The 20,975-nt window shown below is 26.6% G+C and overlaps 3 protein-coding genes across 3 annotated transcripts; 2 read left to right on the forward strand and 1 right to left on the reverse strand.

Annotated features, from left to right (window-relative positions):
* Positions 1–6,207: 6,207 nt before the first annotated feature.
* Positions 6,208–8,925, forward strand: OCT59_007084 (uncharacterized protein; the record flags this gene model as incomplete). Its single annotated transcript, XM_025320736.2, has 13 exons — positions 6,208–6,405; positions 6,472–6,544; positions 6,618–6,709; positions 6,781–6,797; positions 6,873–6,998; positions 7,066–7,114; positions 7,211–7,507; positions 7,590–7,629; positions 7,719–7,765; positions 7,850–7,981; positions 8,055–8,263; positions 8,511–8,566; positions 8,654–8,925. The coding sequence occupies 13 exons, from the start codon at positions 6,208–6,210 to the stop codon at positions 8,779–8,781; spliced, it is 1,464 nt and encodes a 487-aa protein (XP_025170718.2). The 3' UTR covers positions 8,782–8,925.
* A 1,011-nt stretch (positions 8,926–9,936) lies between these two features.
* OCT59_007085 (uncharacterized protein) lies at positions 9,937–12,606 on the forward strand (the record flags this gene model as incomplete). The annotated part of the gene is made up of 13 exons (XM_066146322.1): positions 9,937–9,943; positions 10,084–10,241; positions 10,299–10,371; positions 10,456–10,547; positions 10,615–10,631; positions 10,711–10,885; positions 10,985–11,281; positions 11,351–11,390; positions 11,476–11,522; positions 11,597–11,728; positions 11,802–12,010; positions 12,087–12,142; positions 12,212–12,606. 13 exons carry the CDS (start codon positions 9,937–9,939, stop codon positions 12,337–12,339), a joined length of 1,431 nt encoding a protein of 476 aa, XP_065998487.1. The 3' UTR covers positions 12,340–12,606.
* Positions 12,607–12,689: 83 nt separating this feature from the next.
* Positions 12,690–20,521, reverse strand: OCT59_007086 (uncharacterized protein; the record flags this gene model as incomplete). The annotated part of the gene is made up of 13 exons (XM_066146327.1): positions 12,690–12,979; positions 13,059–13,213; positions 13,289–13,426; positions 13,516–13,569; positions 13,648–13,796; positions 13,898–14,043; positions 14,121–14,580; positions 14,649–14,781; positions 14,860–16,648; positions 16,731–16,975; positions 17,071–17,285; positions 17,390–17,540; positions 17,618–20,521. 13 exons carry the CDS (start codon positions 20,519–20,521, stop codon positions 12,832–12,834), a joined length of 6,687 nt encoding a protein of 2,228 aa, XP_065998488.1. The 3' UTR covers positions 12,690–12,831.
* Between the last annotated feature and the right edge of the window lie 454 nt (positions 20,522–20,975).

The following is a 20,975-nucleotide window of genomic DNA, read 5'->3' on the forward strand; positions in this document are numbered from 1 at the left end:
ATTTAATGTACATAAATATTAAAAATACTGATTATATTATTTATCCAATAATTATTTGGTACTGTAGTGTCAAAAAGTTTGTGCGATCAAATGGAATTAGAAAGTGTCAAATTTGCGAGGACAATTTAAAGGACTTTTCTCAACTTCATTTAAATCACATTATTGCAAACACTATCGGTAGTGACAAAAGTGACAAATCTGCATTTAAATGTTGAAGTTGATTTATCCACAGCCGTATTTACGCTTTTTAGATTGCCATACCTTTCTAACCTTTTTCTCTCTGCACTAATAAACTAAATATGTGTTGAATCAAACTTTGAAAAGTTGTAAGATTAAGTGCCGATTCGTCTAAGATATTAAAAATAACCCTATAAAAAATTTATCCGTTATTTCTAAAAAAAACTCCGTAAAAATGAGCTTTTCACGGATCCATTCACGAAAAATGTAAATAACCCGTGATATAAAGTTATTAATTCCGGAAATATGACCTTTACGGAAAAAAGATGGAATATAAAAAACGGATCGACTTTTTTTACAAGGATATGGACTAAATCTAACATTTCACATGTAATTGGCAATAAACATTATTGCGAAACTGAAACTCATGATACCTTGTAAAATTATATCTTATTATGCAAAAAAAAACCAAGGGAAAAGAATAAAAAAAATTATTTTAAAAGAGACTACATTGTGCGCGCGTCAGATTTCACATTATTTCATTTGTGAAAATCATACCATGTAGAAAACTCGAATTATTCATTCATTTTTGTAAGAGTTTGTATTTGTACGCCATCAAATTTTATGATAGTTCCGTTCTTTAGCCGAAGGCTAGGAATATTCCTCTCGAAGAATCATTCCCTGGATCTTTAATTGCTCAATATTATGGTACAAATGTAGTAATGTCCAACGGTGATGTGAGTATACTTTTCGAGTATGTTAATCTAATCTTGTGATCAGAATTATCCGAGCTAATCATTGTTATTTGATTGTATAGTGAGGTTTAGAGACGCCACCGGTATAATTAATTGCGTATTTAAGTAATATTGTAAATATAATTTGTTGTATATATAATTAAATTTCTTTATAATGTCTAGTCGTATTACAAATCCTTCTTTTCAAAGTTTACCAGTACATGTATTTGTTGAATCTCTTATGAAACTGTTAGATGTCATGGAAAAAGTTGTGAACCTACTATAGAGATCAAAAATTTCATGCATAGTTTGACTTTAGATGTACTTGGTAGAGCTGCTTTTGGTTTGATTTTAACGTATGATAATCAATTTTATATTTATAAATAATTATTCATTTAAAAGTGCATTTTTTAAAATAAAGCTAATTTTTATTTATTAATGTTGAAATTAGAATCTTGAAGGTCCAAAAAATGTAACTACTTAGTATAATGAAGTATTAAAAGAATTGGGAAATCCATTATATTTCGTTATCCCATTCCTTTCATATCTTCCGCGTCCTGAAGCACTTAAGAAGATGACAAAACTTAATAACCCTATAAAAAATTTTTATCCGAATATTTCCATTATTTCTCCGTGTCTTCCGTAAAAATTCCGTGAAAATGATACATTCACGGATATCCGTGTTAGCGAGATGAAAATTTCCATGATTTAAGGCTATAAATTCCATTAAAATGATACATTCACGGAAAAAACATGGAAAGATAAAACACGGATCAGATTTTTTACAGGGTAATTTATATGATGGACGTGTCGAAAAAAAACGTCAATCAATGAAATTAGGAGAGTTAGATGAAAAGATAAATAATAATTCTGCTGACTTATTAGAGCATATGATACAAGCCTGTAATGACCCAGAAAATCCTACTTTAACAAGCGAAGAATTACGAGTAAGAATTATAATTTATATAAAATGAACTTTAGAATTTTATTAAATATCAGTATTCTATTCTATTTTATAGCATAATCTTGCAATTTTTATGTTGGCTGGTCAACTCTAATTATACGTCTATCTATCTAATTAAAAAATTTTCATATTTAGATTACCCTGTATAAATAATTCGAATTGTGTAACATTGAAAAGTGTGATATTCTTGCGTTCGATCTATTTCGTATTTATCATAAAAAAATTAACTGACTACGATAACCAATCTTTAAACTAATACATTTCCAGTTACCCCATTTCTATAATAATAATTTTTTTTTATATTTGTTTTTACCGTAATAACTGAAACTACCTTTTTACTAGTCTTTTTTTTATTAATTTCTTTTATCCCTCTTTTTATCATTATTGTTTCTTTTGATTAACTTAACCAAAATTTTTTCTTATTCTTTTTTTTTTGTTTTATTTTTATTGGATTTTTTTAGGGGATTTTTTTTAATCGGAATTTATCAAAATTTTTGGAATTTTTTTTTAACCCAAAAAATATAGTTTATTCTTTTTTTTTGGTTTGGATCAAGACTAGTGAGATTGTTTATTAAATCTATAATAAATTTTATAAATCTTTATAACTAAAAAAACTATATAACTAAAAATATTTGTCTGACGTTTGGATTAGTCTCTGCATAAATAATTTGAATTGTGTAACTTCTATTTATCCGTGTAACTAATACAATTTCAGTTAATGAAATTTTACCTTAATCGGATTTTTTTTTTGATTATTAATTTTTTTTCAAATCGAAAAATTTGTTTTTTCTCATTCTTTTCCCGTTTAGGTTTAATTTTTTTTCCCAAACTAAAAAATATTTTTTCTCGAATTATTTTCCTTTTTTTTCAGAATTTTTTTCGGTACTTATTTTTTTTTCAGATTCCTTTTTTTTTCGGAAATTTCCCTTTTTTGAACCGATTCTTTCTTTATCCTTTTTCTTTCCCCCAAATTTATTTTTAATTTTTTTTTCTTTCAATTTTTTTTAAAAAAATCAATAACATGTAGAAAGATGACTAAGATTTTCAATTAAATTGAACGCTGGATAAATAGGTTGGTTTCCAAATTCATAAAATCAAAAAAAAATTGATATTTTTACAATATTTTATAATTAATTAATTAAAGAAATTGTTGATTTAATAATAGACTATTATAACCAAATCCATATCCGAAATTCTCTAAATTATCACCAGATTTTTGAATAAAAATTTTAATTCAAATGGTTTAGTTAAATTAATAATTTATCGAATAAAATGAGTATCAAAAGAATAATAGTAAATGAAATGAACTGATTTCCAATACATTTAATTGTTCAAATATTTTTCCTAAGTTAATTATAAGTTTAAAATTGACGTAATATAAAATAATAAGAAATAATTATAAAATTTATAAAAATATTTGTAGTATTTTCATAATATTAAAGTTTTTTCAAAAATACTTCTAAAAATTAATCAATTTTATTGATAATTATTTTTCACAATTCCTAATTAATCCGAATTTCACTTTACACTCAAACAACAAATCATTAATATAAATAGCTACATTATTCTAAAAATAATTTATTATTTATATCATTCTAATATTATAAATATAATTTAATACATATTTTTTGTTACCATATTAATTCCTAATTATAAACAAAAAACTTCTTTAATTTACTTAGTATTACATTATAATACTAAATCTTTCTATTTAAAAAAACTCATTTGTTCCGATGCGAAGCAACGGGTGACAGCTAGTTTTATTTATCATTATTATATTTATTAATGCAAACAATTTTTGTTATTCCAATAATGAAATTAGCCGCGAACGCTTTAACAACTATTTTATATCTTTTAGCCGTTCACAAGGTATTGAGTTTAAAAATTTCAAAGTTTCATGTATTATATAATTATCCTTGTTAATTTTTTTTTATTAATAAGGATGTGCAAAAAAAAGTTCGCGACGAAATATTACGTGTTCTTGATGATTATTTGATGCCAAGTGTGGAACAACAAAAAGAATTAAAATATATGAACATAAAGGTTGGCTGCCGTAATATTGCAACCGGGTTGCAACCATAGTTGTAACCTAATTTCAATGGTTGTAAACCAATATTTGATATATACTAGGTTACGCAAAATAGTAAGGTTGTAATATTTACGACATATGTGGTTGTAATCCGAAATGTCATAATTATTACTTACAGCAACCAACACTAATGAACATGGTTATAAATGAGAATCTGAGATTATATCCTCTGGTATGCGTTTAGAGACTTTCTAATATTTAATTTTAAATTTATTAACAGTCTTTAAAATCTATAATATATCATTAGATTTCACAATTACCTCGAAGATTTAATTTAGGGATTGGAACCGTCCAAAAAAACCTTAGCCGGATAATCATAACCGGTTAAAGATATTTTGCCCATTTGAATATTTGATAAATATCTATCGCAATTTCACTCTTAAAATTATGCATCATTTATGATAAAAACACATTTTAACTATTCATAAATATTTGATAAATTGTAAACACATAATTTATATAAATAATGTAAAATATAAATACTAGTAAAAATGATAAAATTGAAATAACGAAACGATTGGTTGTTCTTAACCTATTTTCTCTAAAAAGACTTTATAGATAATATTTCAAGTATTTAATTATGATATTTATTTACCTTATTAGTGCTAGCAACTTAAATACTTTGAATTTCTTTTATAAAAAGAAGATTGTTGTCTTGATGACTCAGATTGAGATTCTTTTAGTATGTCTCTATAGTCAATATCATCCATGTTGTATAAAAAATAAAAAAAAAAATAGTTTAAAAAAAAATTTCGTAAAAAATTGAGCAATAAAAAGTTAATTTTTTTTAGCTAGCCGTTAGCCAATATAGGAATATCGGAAGTTCTGAATTAAAAAATTATCTGATATAACAATCTTCATATTTAACCGGTTAACCTTAACCGGTTCCAATCGCTAAATTAATTCGCAAGAAATTAAATTCCGCAATCATGTAATTCCAGCTAAAACGTTTATAGTATTATTCGTTTATGGAGTCCATCATTCATCAAAGAATTGGGAAGATCCTTTCCTGAAAGATTCGAGAATGAAAACATGATCATTATGCTTGGTTAGTAAGTTTTGGTGGCGGTAATAGATTGTAAGTTAAGTTTATTTTATGTGAAAAAAAAATTTAATTTTATTATTATATATTAAATTAAATTTATTTTTTGATAAATAAATGTTTAGGATTTAATTTCTCACTTATTGAACAAAGAATATCTCTGTGTGGCTTTATGTAAGTTACTTTATATTTAATAGTTTTAATATTTAAAAAATAATTTTCCCGTTCCGCGGTGCTCAACACTATAGTCATATGATTTATGTTTTTTTTTATTCATTCGTTTTTATTCGCCTTCACTTTTTATTTGTGTCTAGATAAGTTAAAATTGTTTTAATTATTTGTTGATCACTCTTAAAAAAGGCTGTTACTTGATAAGTACAAGTTGATATGATGCAGTTGCGATATATTATTTGTGATTATATCCAGTAGCAATTCACGGCAGAGCAACGTAATAATAATGACATATATTTATGATTATAAAAATTGTCGCACGACTGTACGGTATAGTTTTAAGAATCTATTTATACTAATGTCGCTAAAGAAGTATAAGAAGTATAAATACTATATATAAAATCAAAAATAGAAATTTGTTTACCGGAAAATCGGAAATTAATTTGCTCATGCTTACTTATACAAGGGAGTAATTATTATTATCACGAAAGACGTGGCAATTTTTAATAAATGTATAGTATTAAATTAGAATTAGTTGAATGAACATTATTTTGTTCGCCTCATAAAGTTATGCAGAGTCATAATAATATTCTTTAGGAACATTCTTGTTTTGGTAATCTCTAAATATTTCACGTGAATCACCTAAATGTTTATTTATCAATTTATAATCATAAATCTGTTTTTTTCGATTTATCAGGCTGTAATTGGCCAAAATTCTTTTTTCGATTTAAATGGAATTTCTATAAATATCGGTTATTAACCTTATTATCTAATTGTAATTTTGAAACTTTATCTAATATTTTGTACAATTGGTTCCTTGTTATATTAAGTTTTATTTTGTAACTGCCGAAAGTTTATCCGTTTAAATTAGCCGTACCGACGGGCCGGTTAAATTACGTCCGGTAATTTTGATTATCGAAGTAATATTTAAGCCTCCAAAATAAAATGTTAACTCTCAGTTAAAAATATTTCGAACTTATTTCCTTCTATTTTAAATATATATTCCTTTTTTTTGCAATCAATTAACAAAATGAATTACATTGTAGTTATTTTAGTTTTATCCTTTATAGCTTATAAGATTTATCAAAAAACAAGAGTACCTGAAGGACTTAAAAATATACCGACATTGAGTTTCCTAGATCTTCTTATTGAAATATTTACTAAAGTTGGGCCAGATAAGCGTTGGGAAGATACGCGTGATGTTTTAGAGAAAGAAGGAATTGGGAAGGTAATAATACCTTAAAAATATTCATTTTCATCAAAAATTTCTAAAAAAATAAATTTTTTTAAATAGCTTTGGTTCAATGGACAATGGACTATTACGGTAACGGATTTGGGACTAGTAAAAGACATAATGACAAAAACAGGTAAGGAATTTTATTAAAGATATTACTTACTGTAGTTCTTTTATTGGCTAGATTTTAACTTTATAATTTTTAGATTTGTATCCTAAAGCCTTACTCAAAGAGTCATTTCCCACGTCTTTATTAACTAAATATTATGGTACTAATGTAGTACTCTCAAACGGAGACGTGAGTATGGTTTTTTAATAAATCACATGACTTATTTTTCTGAAACTAATGATAGATTAATTATTATGTAGGTTTGGAAACGCCATCGGTATGTTCAAATTGCATTAATTATTAAGAATAGCATTTATGATATATAAATAATTAAGTTCCTTTTATCTTTTAGTCGTATTGCAAATCCATCTTTTCGAAATTTACCGGTACATGTATTTGTTGAATCTGCCACGAAATTGTTAAATGTCATGGAAAAGATTGACAATGAACCAATAGAAGTTAAAAGTCTTATGCATAGGTAAGGAAAGATATAGTGTAAACTTCTATTTCTTAAGTTGCTAATTACTAAGAAGCAAAATTGATAGATTGGCCTTGGATGTTCTTGGAAAAGCTGCTTTTGGCTTTGACTTTAACGTAAGAATATCATATATATATCTATTTATTATTTAAGGGTACACTTATGTTTTGCTATCAATTTATAATTAACATTTATTGGTAATTAAAAACTAGAATCTCGAAGATCCAAATAACGTATATGTCACTACCTATAATGAAGTGATGGCAGAATTGAGCAAACCATTATATTTTGTCTTTTCATTCCTTGATCATCTTCCACGTTTCGAAGCACTTAGGAAGATAGCAAAACTTAATAGTTTATATGATGAAATTGTTGAAAGCAAACGTAAATCAATGAAAATGGGAGAAATAGAAAAGAAAATAAATAATAATTCTGCTGACTTGTTAGAGCATATGGTATATGCTTGCAATGACCCGGATAATCCAACTTTGACAAATGAAGAATTACGAGTAAGAATTATGATTTATTTAAATATGATTTTTTTCTAACTTTGGAATTTTATTAAATATCAATATTTTTTTGTATTTGTAGCATGATCTTGCAATTTTTATGTTAGCTGGTCATGATACTAGTAAGAACTTTAATTATACGTTGTTTTTATTTATTTTATTGCAGTTTTATTAATATAAAAAATCTTTATTCTCCCAATAATGTAATTAGCCGCGAATGCTTTAACAACTATTTTATATCTTCTAGCCATTCACAAGGTATTAATTAAGAATTTCATGCAAATGTTCTTTCTTTTTTCTATATAATTAAATTAATTACCTTTACTTTCTCATTAAAATAAGGACGCACAAAAAAAAGTTCGTGATGAAATATTACGTGTTCTTGGTGATAATTTAATACCAAGTGTAGAGCAACAAAAAGAATTAAAATATATGAACATGGTTATAAATGAAAACTTGAGATTATATCCTCCAGTATGTATTAAATGACTTTTTTAACATTTAATTTAATTTCATTTATTAATTATCTTTAAAATTTTAAATATAGGTCGCACAATTACCTCGAAGACTTAATTCACAAGAAATTAAATTCCGTAATCATGTAATTCCAGCAAAAACACCCATTGTATTATTCATTTATGGAATTCATCATTCATCAAGAAATTGGAAAGATCCTGAAAAATTTATTCCTGAAAGATTCGAGAATGAAAAACATGACCATTATTCTTGGTTAGGTTTTGGTGGCGGTAACAGATTGTAAGTTGAATATAATATAATAATTATATATACGGTCATTCTCGATATAACGAACTACGAAATTTCCCAACACGTGACATTTAACCAATCAAATACGTCAAATATCCTTTGTTATAACGAATCAGCCAATTAAATTCTTTAAATTCTTCGTTATAATCTAAACCGGAGGGTTCGTTATATCGAGAGCTGACTGTGATATATGAAATTTCGAATTTATCTAAAAAAAAAAATTTTATTCCATAAATAGATGTTTAGGAATTAATTTCTCGCTTATTGAACAAAGGATAATGTTATGTGCTTTATGTAAGTTATTTTTTTGATCTAATAATTTTTTTATTTTATTTATTTTATTAAAAATTTTATTAAACTAATTTTTATATGCCATTACAGTAAGAAAATATGAAGTATCTTTACCAGCAGATAGTATTCATAAAGATAAATTACAAATTGAACCTGAAGTTAGCGGAACTTCAGGTCCACATCCAGTACCTTTAATCTTTAAAAGAAGAACAGAATAAATATTCATAACTTTAAAAATAATATTAGATTTATTTTGTATTATTTGTAATAACTGTATTTTGATTATTTACTATTTTATATTATTTAATAATTATATATATATTTGAAATAATTGCATAAACAAAAACAAATCATATACTACTAAGTTCAAATTTAAGCTCTTTATTTACTTTTTTATTCGTAAAAATTTAATGTATATAAATATTAAAAATACTGATTATATTATTTATCCAACAAATATTAGGTACTGTAGTGTCAAAAAGTTTGTGGCTTTGTGCGATCATATGGAATTAGTAAGTGTCAAACCTGCGGGTTCATTCAAAGACAATTTAAAGGACTCAATGATTATCGGTAGTGACAAAAGTGACAAATCTGCATTTAAATGTTGCACAGCCGTATTTACACTTTTAGATTGTCATACCTTTCTAACCTTTTTTTCTCTGCGCTAATAAACTAAACAAATATGTGTTTAATCAAACTTTGAAGTTGTAAGATTAATTGCCGATTCGTCTAAGATATTAAAAATAACCCTATAAAAAATTTTATCCGTTATTTCTAAAAAACTCCGTAAAAATGAGCTTTTTACGGATCCATTCAACAAAAATGTAAATAAATCGGGATATAAAGTTATTAATTCCGGAAATATGACCTTTTAACGGAAAAAAGATGGAATATAAAAAACGGATCAACTTTTTTTACAAGGATATGGACTAAATCTAACATTTCACATGTAATTGGCAATAAAAACACTATTGCGAAAACTCATGATACCTTGTAAAATTATATCTTATTATGCAAAAAAAAACCAAGGGAAAAAAATAAAAAAAAAATTATTTTAAAAAAGAGATTACATTGTGCGCGCGTCAGATTTCACATTATTTCATTTGTGAAAATCATACCATGTAGAAAAATATCGAATTATTCATTCTTGTAAGAGTTTGTATTTGTACGCCAAATTTTATGATAGTTCCGTTCTTTTAACCGAAGGCTAGGCGAAATTTCTAAATAGAATTCTATAATAATGTAGTGCAAATCTATGCAATCATAATTCAAACAGGTTTAGCCATGATCTGCGACATTGGCTCATTTATCGTAATTTTTTTTTAGAACCCCTTCAAACTTCTTTTTGATCCAATCTTTGTAAAAAACCAAAAATGAAATGTTTGTTGTGTAGCAGCTTTACGGGCCGAAATTTATCAACAAAAAAAATAAATATTAATCATTCGAATTGACTCTTGTTTGATTAATTCTTGACAAAATGAATTTCCTTATAATAATCTTATCTTTGATATCTTTTATAGTCTATAAAATTTATCAAAAATTAAGAGTACCTAAAGGACTTGAAAATGTGCCAACAATAAGTAGCACCGGCTTTATTATTGAATTACTTAATAAAGCTGGACCAGACAAGCGTTGGGAAAAAATGAAAGATCTTGTAGAAAAAGAAGGAATTGGGAAGGTAAGTAGTCTATTTATTCTAACACTTTAAAAGGTAAATTTTTAAAAAGTTTTTTAGTTTTGGTTCAATGGAGAATGGATGGTCATGATAACCGATTTGGGATTAGTAAAAGACATAATTACAAAATCTGGTTAGATTTTTTATTCATTTTCGTTTTTAATTTAACGTTGTAATTTCTTTTAATTTATCGTTATAACTTCTTTTTATGAATTAGATTTATATCCCAAGATCCCTCTCGAAGAATCATTCCCTGGATCTTTAATTGCTCAATATTATGGTACAAACGTAGTAATGTCCAACGGTGATGTGAGTATGTTAATCTAATCTTGTGATCAGAATTATCCGAGCTAATCATTGTTATTTGATTGTATAGGTTTGGAGACGCCACCGGTATAATTAATTGCGTATTTAAGTAATATTGTATATATAATTTGTTGTATATATAATTAAATTTCTTTATAATATCTAGTCGTATTACAAATCCTTCTTTTCGAAGTTTACCAGTACATGTATTTGTTGAATCTGTTATGAAACTGTTAGATGTCATGGAAAAAGTTGATAATGAACCTATAGAGATCAAAAATTTCATGCATAGTTTGACTTTAGATGTACTTGGTAGAGCTGCTTTTGGTTTTGATTTTAACGTATGATATAATCAATTTTATATTTATAAATAATTATTCATTTAAAAGTGCATTTTTCAAAATCAAAAGCTAATTTTTATTTATTAATGTTAAAATTAGAATCTTGAAGATCCAAAAAATGTATATGTCACTACTTATAATGAAGTATTAAAAGAATTGGGAAATCCATTATATTTTGTTATCCCATTTCTTTCATATCTTCCGCGTCCTGAAGCACTTAAGAAGATGACAAAACTTAATAATTTATATGATGGACTTGTTGAAAAAAAACGTCAATCAATGAAATCAGGAGAGTTAGATGAAAAGATAAATAATAATTCTGCCGATTTATTAGAGCATATGATAAGTGCTTGCAATGATCCAGAAAATCCAACTTTGACAAATGATGAATTACGGGTAAGAGTTAAAATTTTGAATTTTGAATTTTATTTAATTAACTAAATAATAATCCTTACGTTTTTATAGTATAATCTTGCAATTTTTATGTTAGCTGGTCATGACACTAGTAAGAAAAATCAATATTGATCTTTGTTGTCCATTTATTTATTGTTTTTATTAATATAAATTATTATTTTTCATTTGTGAATTAGCCGCAAATTCCTTAACAACCATATTGTATCTTTTGGCTATCCACAAGGTATTTAAAAATTTCATATTATGAGATAATTCTTTTTAAAATCATAATTATTTATTTTGTTTTAATTAAATAAGGATGCGCAAAAAAAAGTGCGTGATGAAATCTTACGCGTTCTTGGTGATAATTTAATGCCAAGCATGGAGCAACATAAAGAATTAAAATATATGAACATGGTTATAAATGAAAATCTAAGATTATATCCTCCGGTATGTATGATTTAACATTTTGATCAGATTTAGTTTTCATTTATTAAAAAATTTTTTTAACTGTATCATTAAGATTGCACAATTATCAGTAAGAAAAAATGTACAGGATGTTAAATTTGACGATCATATAATTCCAGCCCAAACACCTTTATTTTTATCTGTTTATGGAATTCATCATTCGTCAAAAAATTGGGAGAATCCCGAAGAATTTATTCCTGAAAGATTTGAGAATGAAAAACATGATCATTTTGCTTGGTTAGGTTTTGGTGGTGGTAGTAGAGCGTAAGTATGCGAAATACTGGTTTATTATATTTATTATAAAAAAAAAAGATAACATTTTTTTTTTTGGATTAATTAGATGTTTAGGAAATAATTTCTCACTTATTGAACAGAGAATAACTCTATGCGCTTTATGTAAGTTATTTTATAATATTCATAATTTTAATCTTCATTATTTACTAAAAAGTAATCTTATATATACAGTAAGAAAATATGAAGTGTCCTTACCAGCAGATAGTATTCACAAGGATAAGTTACAAATTGAACCTGATAATAGTGGAACTATGGGACCATATCCAATACCTTTAATCTTTAAAAGAAGAACAGAATGAGGACAATTATTATTTAGTTAATTAATTTAAGTGGGTCTAAGGGTTAGGGAATAAATTAACGCTCAAACACACACAAGTTGGTATGGAGTTAAAGTCTTACAAACTAAAAATTATTTTTGCCACTTAATTCTATATTATAAGTAGTTTTAATGGAACTAAATAATGAATATTTATTATAATTTTACATATGATTAGCTGCTAGTTTTTAATAATCATATACTGTTAAGTTTCTTAGTAAAAATTTAATAAATCTCTCGTAACTATTTTAAATATAATTCAGCCAGATGATGGTTTTAATCACATATATACATATAAAAAAAAAAATTAAACGATCATTCAAATTCTGATTTAATCAAAATTTTACATCGAGTATTCGTGTATTTATTTATTTATTTTTTTTAAAAAAATCATAAAAATACAATAAATGATTAATGTAAATAAATTATTGTACAAAAAAAAAAAAGAAAAGAAAGCGAAACAAAAAATCGGATATTAAATTAACTTATCATAATGTGCAGCATTATGTGAAAGGATAAATAGTTTACCATCATCCCCTGCTACCCATAATTGTCTATTATTACCACCTAACCTAATACATCTACCAATCAATGGTACACTAAATTCATGACTGACTTCCAAACTATTATTATTGCAAAAAAAAAAAAATAAATGTTAATAATAAATAAATAAACATATAGATTACTTAAATTTATACAAACCTAAGAGCAAAATATACAGTAATCTGTCCTTTATCATTAGATGTAAGTATTATATTCTTATCCGGTGCAGAAATCATATGATTTAATCGATCAGATATTTTGATAAAATTAAGTAATTTTCCATTTACACTGTAAGTATGTAGAAAATATTCCTCCTAAAAAATTTAATTGATCATTAATTATACCTTTTATTACAAATTTTAATAAATGAATAATAATGACTAACTTACGTTTACTTCTGTGTACACTATAATGTTCGCATCTTTTGATATACAAACGAATTCGACAATCGCATCCAGATCATGCAGAGGTCGCAAAGTTCGAATATAATTAGCATGTTGTAGTGAATGTACTATACATGTTCCATCCTATTTATTAAAAGTCAAATATAGAAGTGAGAATGAAATTAATATATTATGTTCAAATAACAACAATAATAATGATATCGTCTACAAACCCTGGATCCACTTATCAAAATGTCGTGTTCCGCATTAACAACGATGCATGTAATCTGTTATTAAATAAAATTTTCCGTTATCACCTTGTTAACTGATTATAATAAAACAATAAATCATACTATGAAAGATACCTCATCATCATGACCATAGAATGAACGTAAGGGTGTATGTTCAATATTCAAAAATTCATTATCACTTGTCAAATTGACCTTCCATGATAATAAATTTGAACTTCTATTCCCTGTTACGATAATTCGTCCATCTTCACTTATTGCTATTGCTGTTACAACATGTGTGTAGAAGTTAAGAACAATAAATAGAGAACATAGTAAAAAAACTAAAGATATGAAAAACAAAGGATATCATCATTTCCCGAAATACTATCAATAGTTCGTCCTGTTTCAGTTAAAGTCACTTTCATTGTGTCATCCCAGTGACCAGTGCTAATGATAACTTTCCCATCTTTACTGCACGCAAAGCACCTAGGTGAGATCACTACATCATAATAATATGGACTATCCAATTTACTAAAAGACAATAGTAATAATTAGTATATATTAATAGACATCATTATAGATTAAGCAATAATGAATATTTTAGGTACCTCTTATACTTTAAACTAGGATCAACTTCCACAGTAAAAGGTATTTCCGGTGCAGTTGATTTTCTTAAAACTCGATGACAACCAATTATACCATTTTCATCAATTGTAATAACTTGTTGCATATCACTTATAGAGTGCATTTCATTATCGGGTTTTGGTAAATCTGCCAGATGTAATCGACCACATTTCAAATCAATTAAAAACCGTTGATGTTCATGATCTGAGGATAATAAAAGATCTTTTTTCAAAAAATCTTTGCTAAGATGTCGTTTCGGATGAGGTCTAGTTAATAATTGAGTCGGAGTTTGTCCAAAATGGTAAATTTGTTGTTCTATACTCTTTCTTTCAATAGGATCTTGAACATTGTCAATATTTATTGCCCCTTCGTAAGTCAAATAATAAAATACATTATAAGCATTAACTGCTTCTTCTCCAGTTTGTTTATATCCAAAAATAAGATCTAGTTATAAAAATCATGATAAATATTAGAGTTTAAATTCGTATGAATTAATATTCTTCGAAAATTACCTATCCAATGATGTAGATTTTCCGAAACAAAATCTGATTCTAATGCTTCTCGATGAATACGTATAAATTCTTCTTGAGTCTTTGCCCACTTTGGTAAAACTACGTTATCTACACGCGTACCATCTTGTTTGACCTAATTTACATATGAATCATTAGATAAAGGTGATCTGACAATATCAGGAATATATATATATATATAATTTTTTTTTACCCCAAGATCAAAATTATTATGATTCGTAAGAAATTCGGGATGATAAAAGAACTCCGGAATCAATTCTCGAACATCTCCACTTGCACTAAGTACGGAATTCCATGTCTCTTGTAAAGAATGAAATTGTCTATCTGCATGATCAAATTTGCCTCCTTGCAAAGAAATATGAACAGAAGTAAATGGTTCCAATCGAATTAAATAACAAGATACGGTTGCAGCACTTGAATAATGAGTTCCATAAAAGAATTTTTTAATCCTTCCTGATGGATCTTCAAAACTCTCGTAACGTTCTACAAATTGTTCTAAACGATCGGGATTTAAAGCTCCAATTGGTTTTGTTAAATCACGATAAATACTAGGATCAGATAAATCTAAACTTTCTGATTCATAATCATTTAAAATCCAAGGAAATACGAAATATTGTGTTAAGTCATTAAAAGATCTTCCAGCAATACTATTTAAATGCATAAGGTATTCAAAGTTTGATATTTCATGTGTTCTCCACCGTTCAGTTAAATTTGATCTTTGAAATATTGTTTTAGGAGATTTAGTATCCTGATTTTTCATTGAACTAGGTTTGAGTGATGTAATTTTATTAAATAAACGTAATCTATCTTTCGGTTCTGAGAAATTGAAAAAATAATTTGTTTGATCCGTTAAAAATAATTCTAACGCACTTCGTCTCAACATATAATTTCGTATATGAATTTCTCTTATGTCAGAAATTGGCCATTTTTTATCACGTAAAATCTCACTATCCACAACTATAGATCCTTGTTCAATATTATTAAGTTCTTGCAATAAATTACGTCTATCCACAAAGAAACAAAGATGAGTTGACGTAAGTTCAATTCTTCCTTTGATCGCAGAAAGAAGAACAATCATTTCACATTCTGTAGAGAATAATTTCATATCAGAAGAGATATCAATAGTTTCAACTACTTTATCTCCAGCTATAAGATTCCATTCTTGATCCTCAGACGATGAAGCAAGACTATCTGATTCTGATATTAAAGAAGATCCACTGAATCCCCATCCATCTGTCCATGGTTCTACGGCATTTAATAATGGAGTCGAATTATTACCGTTATCTGTATTAGCTTTCTTAAGTCTTTGTATCTTTGATTTATTTGAGGAAACTTCAATAGGAGTTTTATCTCTTTTTGCACTTGCTTCACGATGAGCATCATAATCATAGTTTATAGTTAATTTTCTTCGCATTCTAGAATAATTTTCTCTTCTATCTAGTTTCCAATGTAAATCAGTTTGACGTGATAAAGACCAAACGCCACGTTCTTGTGTTAATTCATGAAACTTTGATAACCATTTCCTAGAAGTACGCATATCATCATTCTTCTTATCAGCTTGAACACTAGTCAATCTATTTGATTCTTCATCCTTATAAGACTTAATAATTAAAGTCATTTCATTGTCAAAAACTTCTTCTAGTTTAAGAGATGTTGAATCTTCCTTCTTGAAACGATGTAAAAGCATATTAACCTTTTTTGAAAATCGGTCTACCATTTTTCGTACCATTGTAAATTCATCCTCATTTGCAGCTTTCATTGCAGGTACAATATGTTTATTATGTATTGATATCCAACTACGAGATGTAACGAATTGTGTAAAAATATGACTATTGAAATTTTTCCCAACCCACATTGAATCAAATGTTTCGTTAAATGATCCATCATCACTAAGATGAATCAAATAATCTTTACATTTATGCATAACAAAGTAATAAGTGAATGTTACTTTTTCATCATATGAACCATTTGTCTGTGTGGTCCTATCAGAGGGAGAAAAAAAAAATTTTTTAAAAAATTAATACAAATACACACGTACATGTTAACATAATAAATGAATCATACATGAAAATTTCGTGCATTTCTCCCAATAACATAAGAATATGTCGTTGAAAAACATCACTATCCTGACAACGAAATTCATCCGGTGATTCTTTTTTTCCAGTCTTTGAATCCGTAAAAGTTACTTTTATATGCCTTTCAATAAATCCTGTCATATGATCAAGAGATTGATCACGTAATTCACGATCCGGAATAGAAATACCAGCAATTAATGTTCTTAAAACCATTCTACAAATCTCACCAGGTACCTATAATAATAAAAGTGATCATGCAAAAATTATCATATAAAAGCGAATTAAAATTATTATGAAAAAAAATATATATATATTTTTTAAGTATTTACCCTTTCACTCTTAGCCGGTAAGTCTAATCTCCAACTACCTGTTCTATCTAAAATATCTACAATTTCTAAATATACCTTAGCAAGAATTTGATTCTCTTCCCAAGGATTACTAGCACTTTGATAGATCATTTCTTCACATTTTTGTGAAGTAAATGTAGCTTCCAATTTTTGAATTATATTATCATCAAATTTATTTGTTTTGGAAATATTGGAATCTAATAATAATAATCAAGTACAAATTATATGTATTTAATTATAAAAATAAATGAATGAAAATAATAATAAATTAATAAAATTAAACTTATAAAATTAAACTCACCATGACCGGAATTTATTGAAGAAGGGTAACTTTCAGATTGTGATGAACTTCTTAGAATATGAGTAGATTGTCTTTGAATAAATGTTTGTACCAAATCTTTATGATTAAAAAGTATTTCTTCAGTTGTAGCCAAAAGATTCATTATATTTTGCTATAAAAAAAAGATCATCATTAAAATTAGATAAAATTTTTCGTGTTTAGATTTTATAAATAAAAAATTTTACTTACCAATTTAGTAATGGCGAATGATGCAACATATGAATTCTTAATATCTTGTAAAATAAGAGAAAACAATTGACTAAGGAAAGATCGATTACATTCCAAACAATCTTGACGATCAGTAGACCAAATATATATAATAGTTTCTTCAACAGTTCTATAAGAAGTTTTATCAATTTCAAATAAATTCCAAATAACATTTGCTATAAATTCAAATGCCCAATCTGCTGTATCTTTATTCTCTCTTTCAGTAAGTACACCTTCTTGACCTCCATAAATTGGTATAAGTCTAATAAGATAACGTTGCCAAAACCAAAATTGATTAAGTTCAGAACAATATGAAATATTTTTTTTGAAAATTTTGATTAAAGATTCAAGAATTTTACATTGAACAATTCTTTTCGTTCCTTCTGAATCTAATAATGCTAATATAACTAAAATTATTCGAAAATTTTTTATTTGAGGTAATGTTAAAGGAAATCCTTCATTAATTTTTTCAGTAAATTCAAAAATATTATTATTATATTGTTCTAATGACCAATTTAATAAAGCATGATAAATATCGATAGTCATTGGTGCATTATACATTAATTTTATCAAATTAATAGGATCCGTATCTTCGAATCGTAATTTTTTGATAAAATTTGGTGGCGTTAATGGACTCGTTATTAAAAATGTGAAAATTTTAATACAATCTATTCGTACATTCTCATCACGTCTTTTCAAAAGTTCACAAATAATTTCGAATCCTCTATAAGAAAAAAATATATCGACCACTTCCTTCTTTGTTTGTAATAAATCAAAAAGTAAAGTTAATATCTCATGCACATGAGTATCATCATCACTGTTTAAAATATTTCTAAATAAGAATAATGTCTCATCTTTTGTGACACCATCCTTAAAATAACCATGAATGATACTAATTAACATTCCTCGAAGTTCCTTAAGTTGTGATGGTTTAGGCCTTGTAACTCCTGCTGTAGGATGTCTATGTAAAGCAGAATATTCTCCTTGTTTATACCAATAAATATTTTGTAAAATATCCAAAAAGAATTGAATACCAAATAATTTTCTACACATTTGTTTTCTTGCATCCACAAAATTTTTCAAAGAATCAATACAATATTTTTGAATTTCAATAGACGCGTACATCCATAATTTAAATTCAAAAACAAGATTTGAGAAAACCTCACGTGAAAGCTCCTCATTAGATGATAAAGAGCTAGCCAAAGCTATCATACTTTTAAAAGCTGATATTGAAAAATGTCGGGGACCTACTTGTTGAAGTAAAAGACTAATAACTTTAATCCCTCGAGATTTAATAACGTGTTTTTGACTCCTTTCATTATTTTGAAGTAATGATGATAAAAGGGAGAAGAAAGATTTGCATGGTCCTTCAGAATCAAAAAAATCGTCCTGCGATTCAAGTGGAGCTTGTAAATTTACGGAACCCAAATCATCAAATCTCATTATCATAGGGAATAAAATTTCAAGATCCCCAAGAAAATGTATTGCATTTTGTAAACTAAGAGTTGAACATTTTTCCACCCCATATAAAGTAGCAGTAAATGAATCTTGAGATGATTGATAACGAGGTGATAAGTTAAAACATTTCTGATTTTCTGACGCTTTCACGTGAAAGATGAAAAGAATCTTTTGACAAAATATACCATCAAAGAGATCACTTTTCATTCCATTTTCTTGATAAGGTAGAAATTGTGAAGCATTATTTTTTCCAAGAGCGTAAAGGTCCAAAATTTGTTCCTTCGTAAGAATATCACATATCATATATAAAGTAGTAATTTGACCACGTAAACAATTATAAAATGCGTTTGATAATGAAGAATTTGAATCATTATCGGAACTTGATGATGGTTTCAATAACATTGATGCTCCAATCGCGCAATATTTAAAAGGACGTGAAAAATAAAAATCCGCCGGATATTCTAAACGAGATTTGAATGTAATATTACCATCAACAACAACTGTTATTTCCGCTGGAGTAGAAGTCCATCCACGTTTTGCTGTATTATGAGATATAGCAATAAAATACCATTTTTTTTGTGTGAACTTAAAATTATTCATAACAACTGTCGATTCATCTTTTCCTTTTTTACAACAGAATACTAATTCATTATTTTCAAAATAAGCTTCTATCCCATCTCCTTTTTCTGTAAAAAAGGAAAAAAGTCTTGGTACATATTCTTTAGAACCTATTAATTCTTTTGGTGATGGAGTCGGATCCAATTTAATCCAAGTAAAAAAAGAATAACCATTTGATGGAAATTTATCTATTGAGGATATTTCTATTCCTGATTCAATTCCTCTAAGATAAAAAAAATTTGAAGTATTCTGTCTTTGTGAAATTGAATATAATAATTTTAATAACACGCCTTGATACCAAGCTGAATCCCCTTGATAAGTCGTATCACCTTCATATTTGTTACAAATCATATTTAATATCAATTTCACATCATAAACTTTTACAGAATATGAACAAATAATATCCAAAAGTCTCATGGTTAATTCTGCGACTTTATCTCTTTGATATGCTTTCCAAATTATTTCTCTTAAAAGACTACTAGTAGTATTTTTTTCGAACATAATCCATTTATTCATATCGGAATATTCTGCAAAACATATTAAACGTTCTATAAATTGTTCTTTTGCAGGATTTTCCAAAGAAGGTAAATAATATAAGATATGTTCCAAAACTTCTCCATCCTTCATGAAAGGAACAGTTCCATTCACTCGCCATTCATCATTATTTATAAATAAACTTGCCAAAGCTTCCAAATTAACTGTATCATTATCTTCAACTCTATATGCTTGTTCAACGTATGAAAATTCAGTTGCAACGCATGTATCTAAAGAATCTACCGTACTACAAATATCAACACTCGAATTATCCATGATGATATTAATAGAAAAAAAAAATGTATAATAATTAAATTTTCAGAATAAGTTCTTTTGCGGACAAAGTCAACGTATTTTTAAGAAAAAGAAAAAGAAAAAGAAAAAATTCAAAATATTTAAGTGAGAATCAAAATACGATACAAAAAAAACATAAATAATAAATTATTTATTAAAAACCTTTATTCTTTAAATCTCTACAATTAGATGAATTTCGATGCGAAACAGTGATATGTCTAATCAATAATACATACTATAAATCGTTAGAAAGAAATTCATAAAAATTACACAAAGTTATTATTCAACTCATTACCTGATAAAGACCTTGATCACAAAAAAAAAAATTAAATTAGAATCAATGTATACTAATATTAATTTGTCAGCATGATACTTAATTATATATTTGGAATAAAATTATCCTAATAATTTATAATTTTTTTTTTTGCTTTAAAAA

The sequence above is a fragment of the Rhizophagus irregularis genome, chromosome 15 (assembly GCF_026210795.1).
Source record: "Rhizophagus irregularis chromosome 15, complete sequence".
NCBI classification, from domain to species: domain Eukaryota; kingdom Fungi; phylum Glomeromycota; class Glomeromycetes; order Glomerales; family Glomeraceae; genus Rhizophagus; species Rhizophagus irregularis.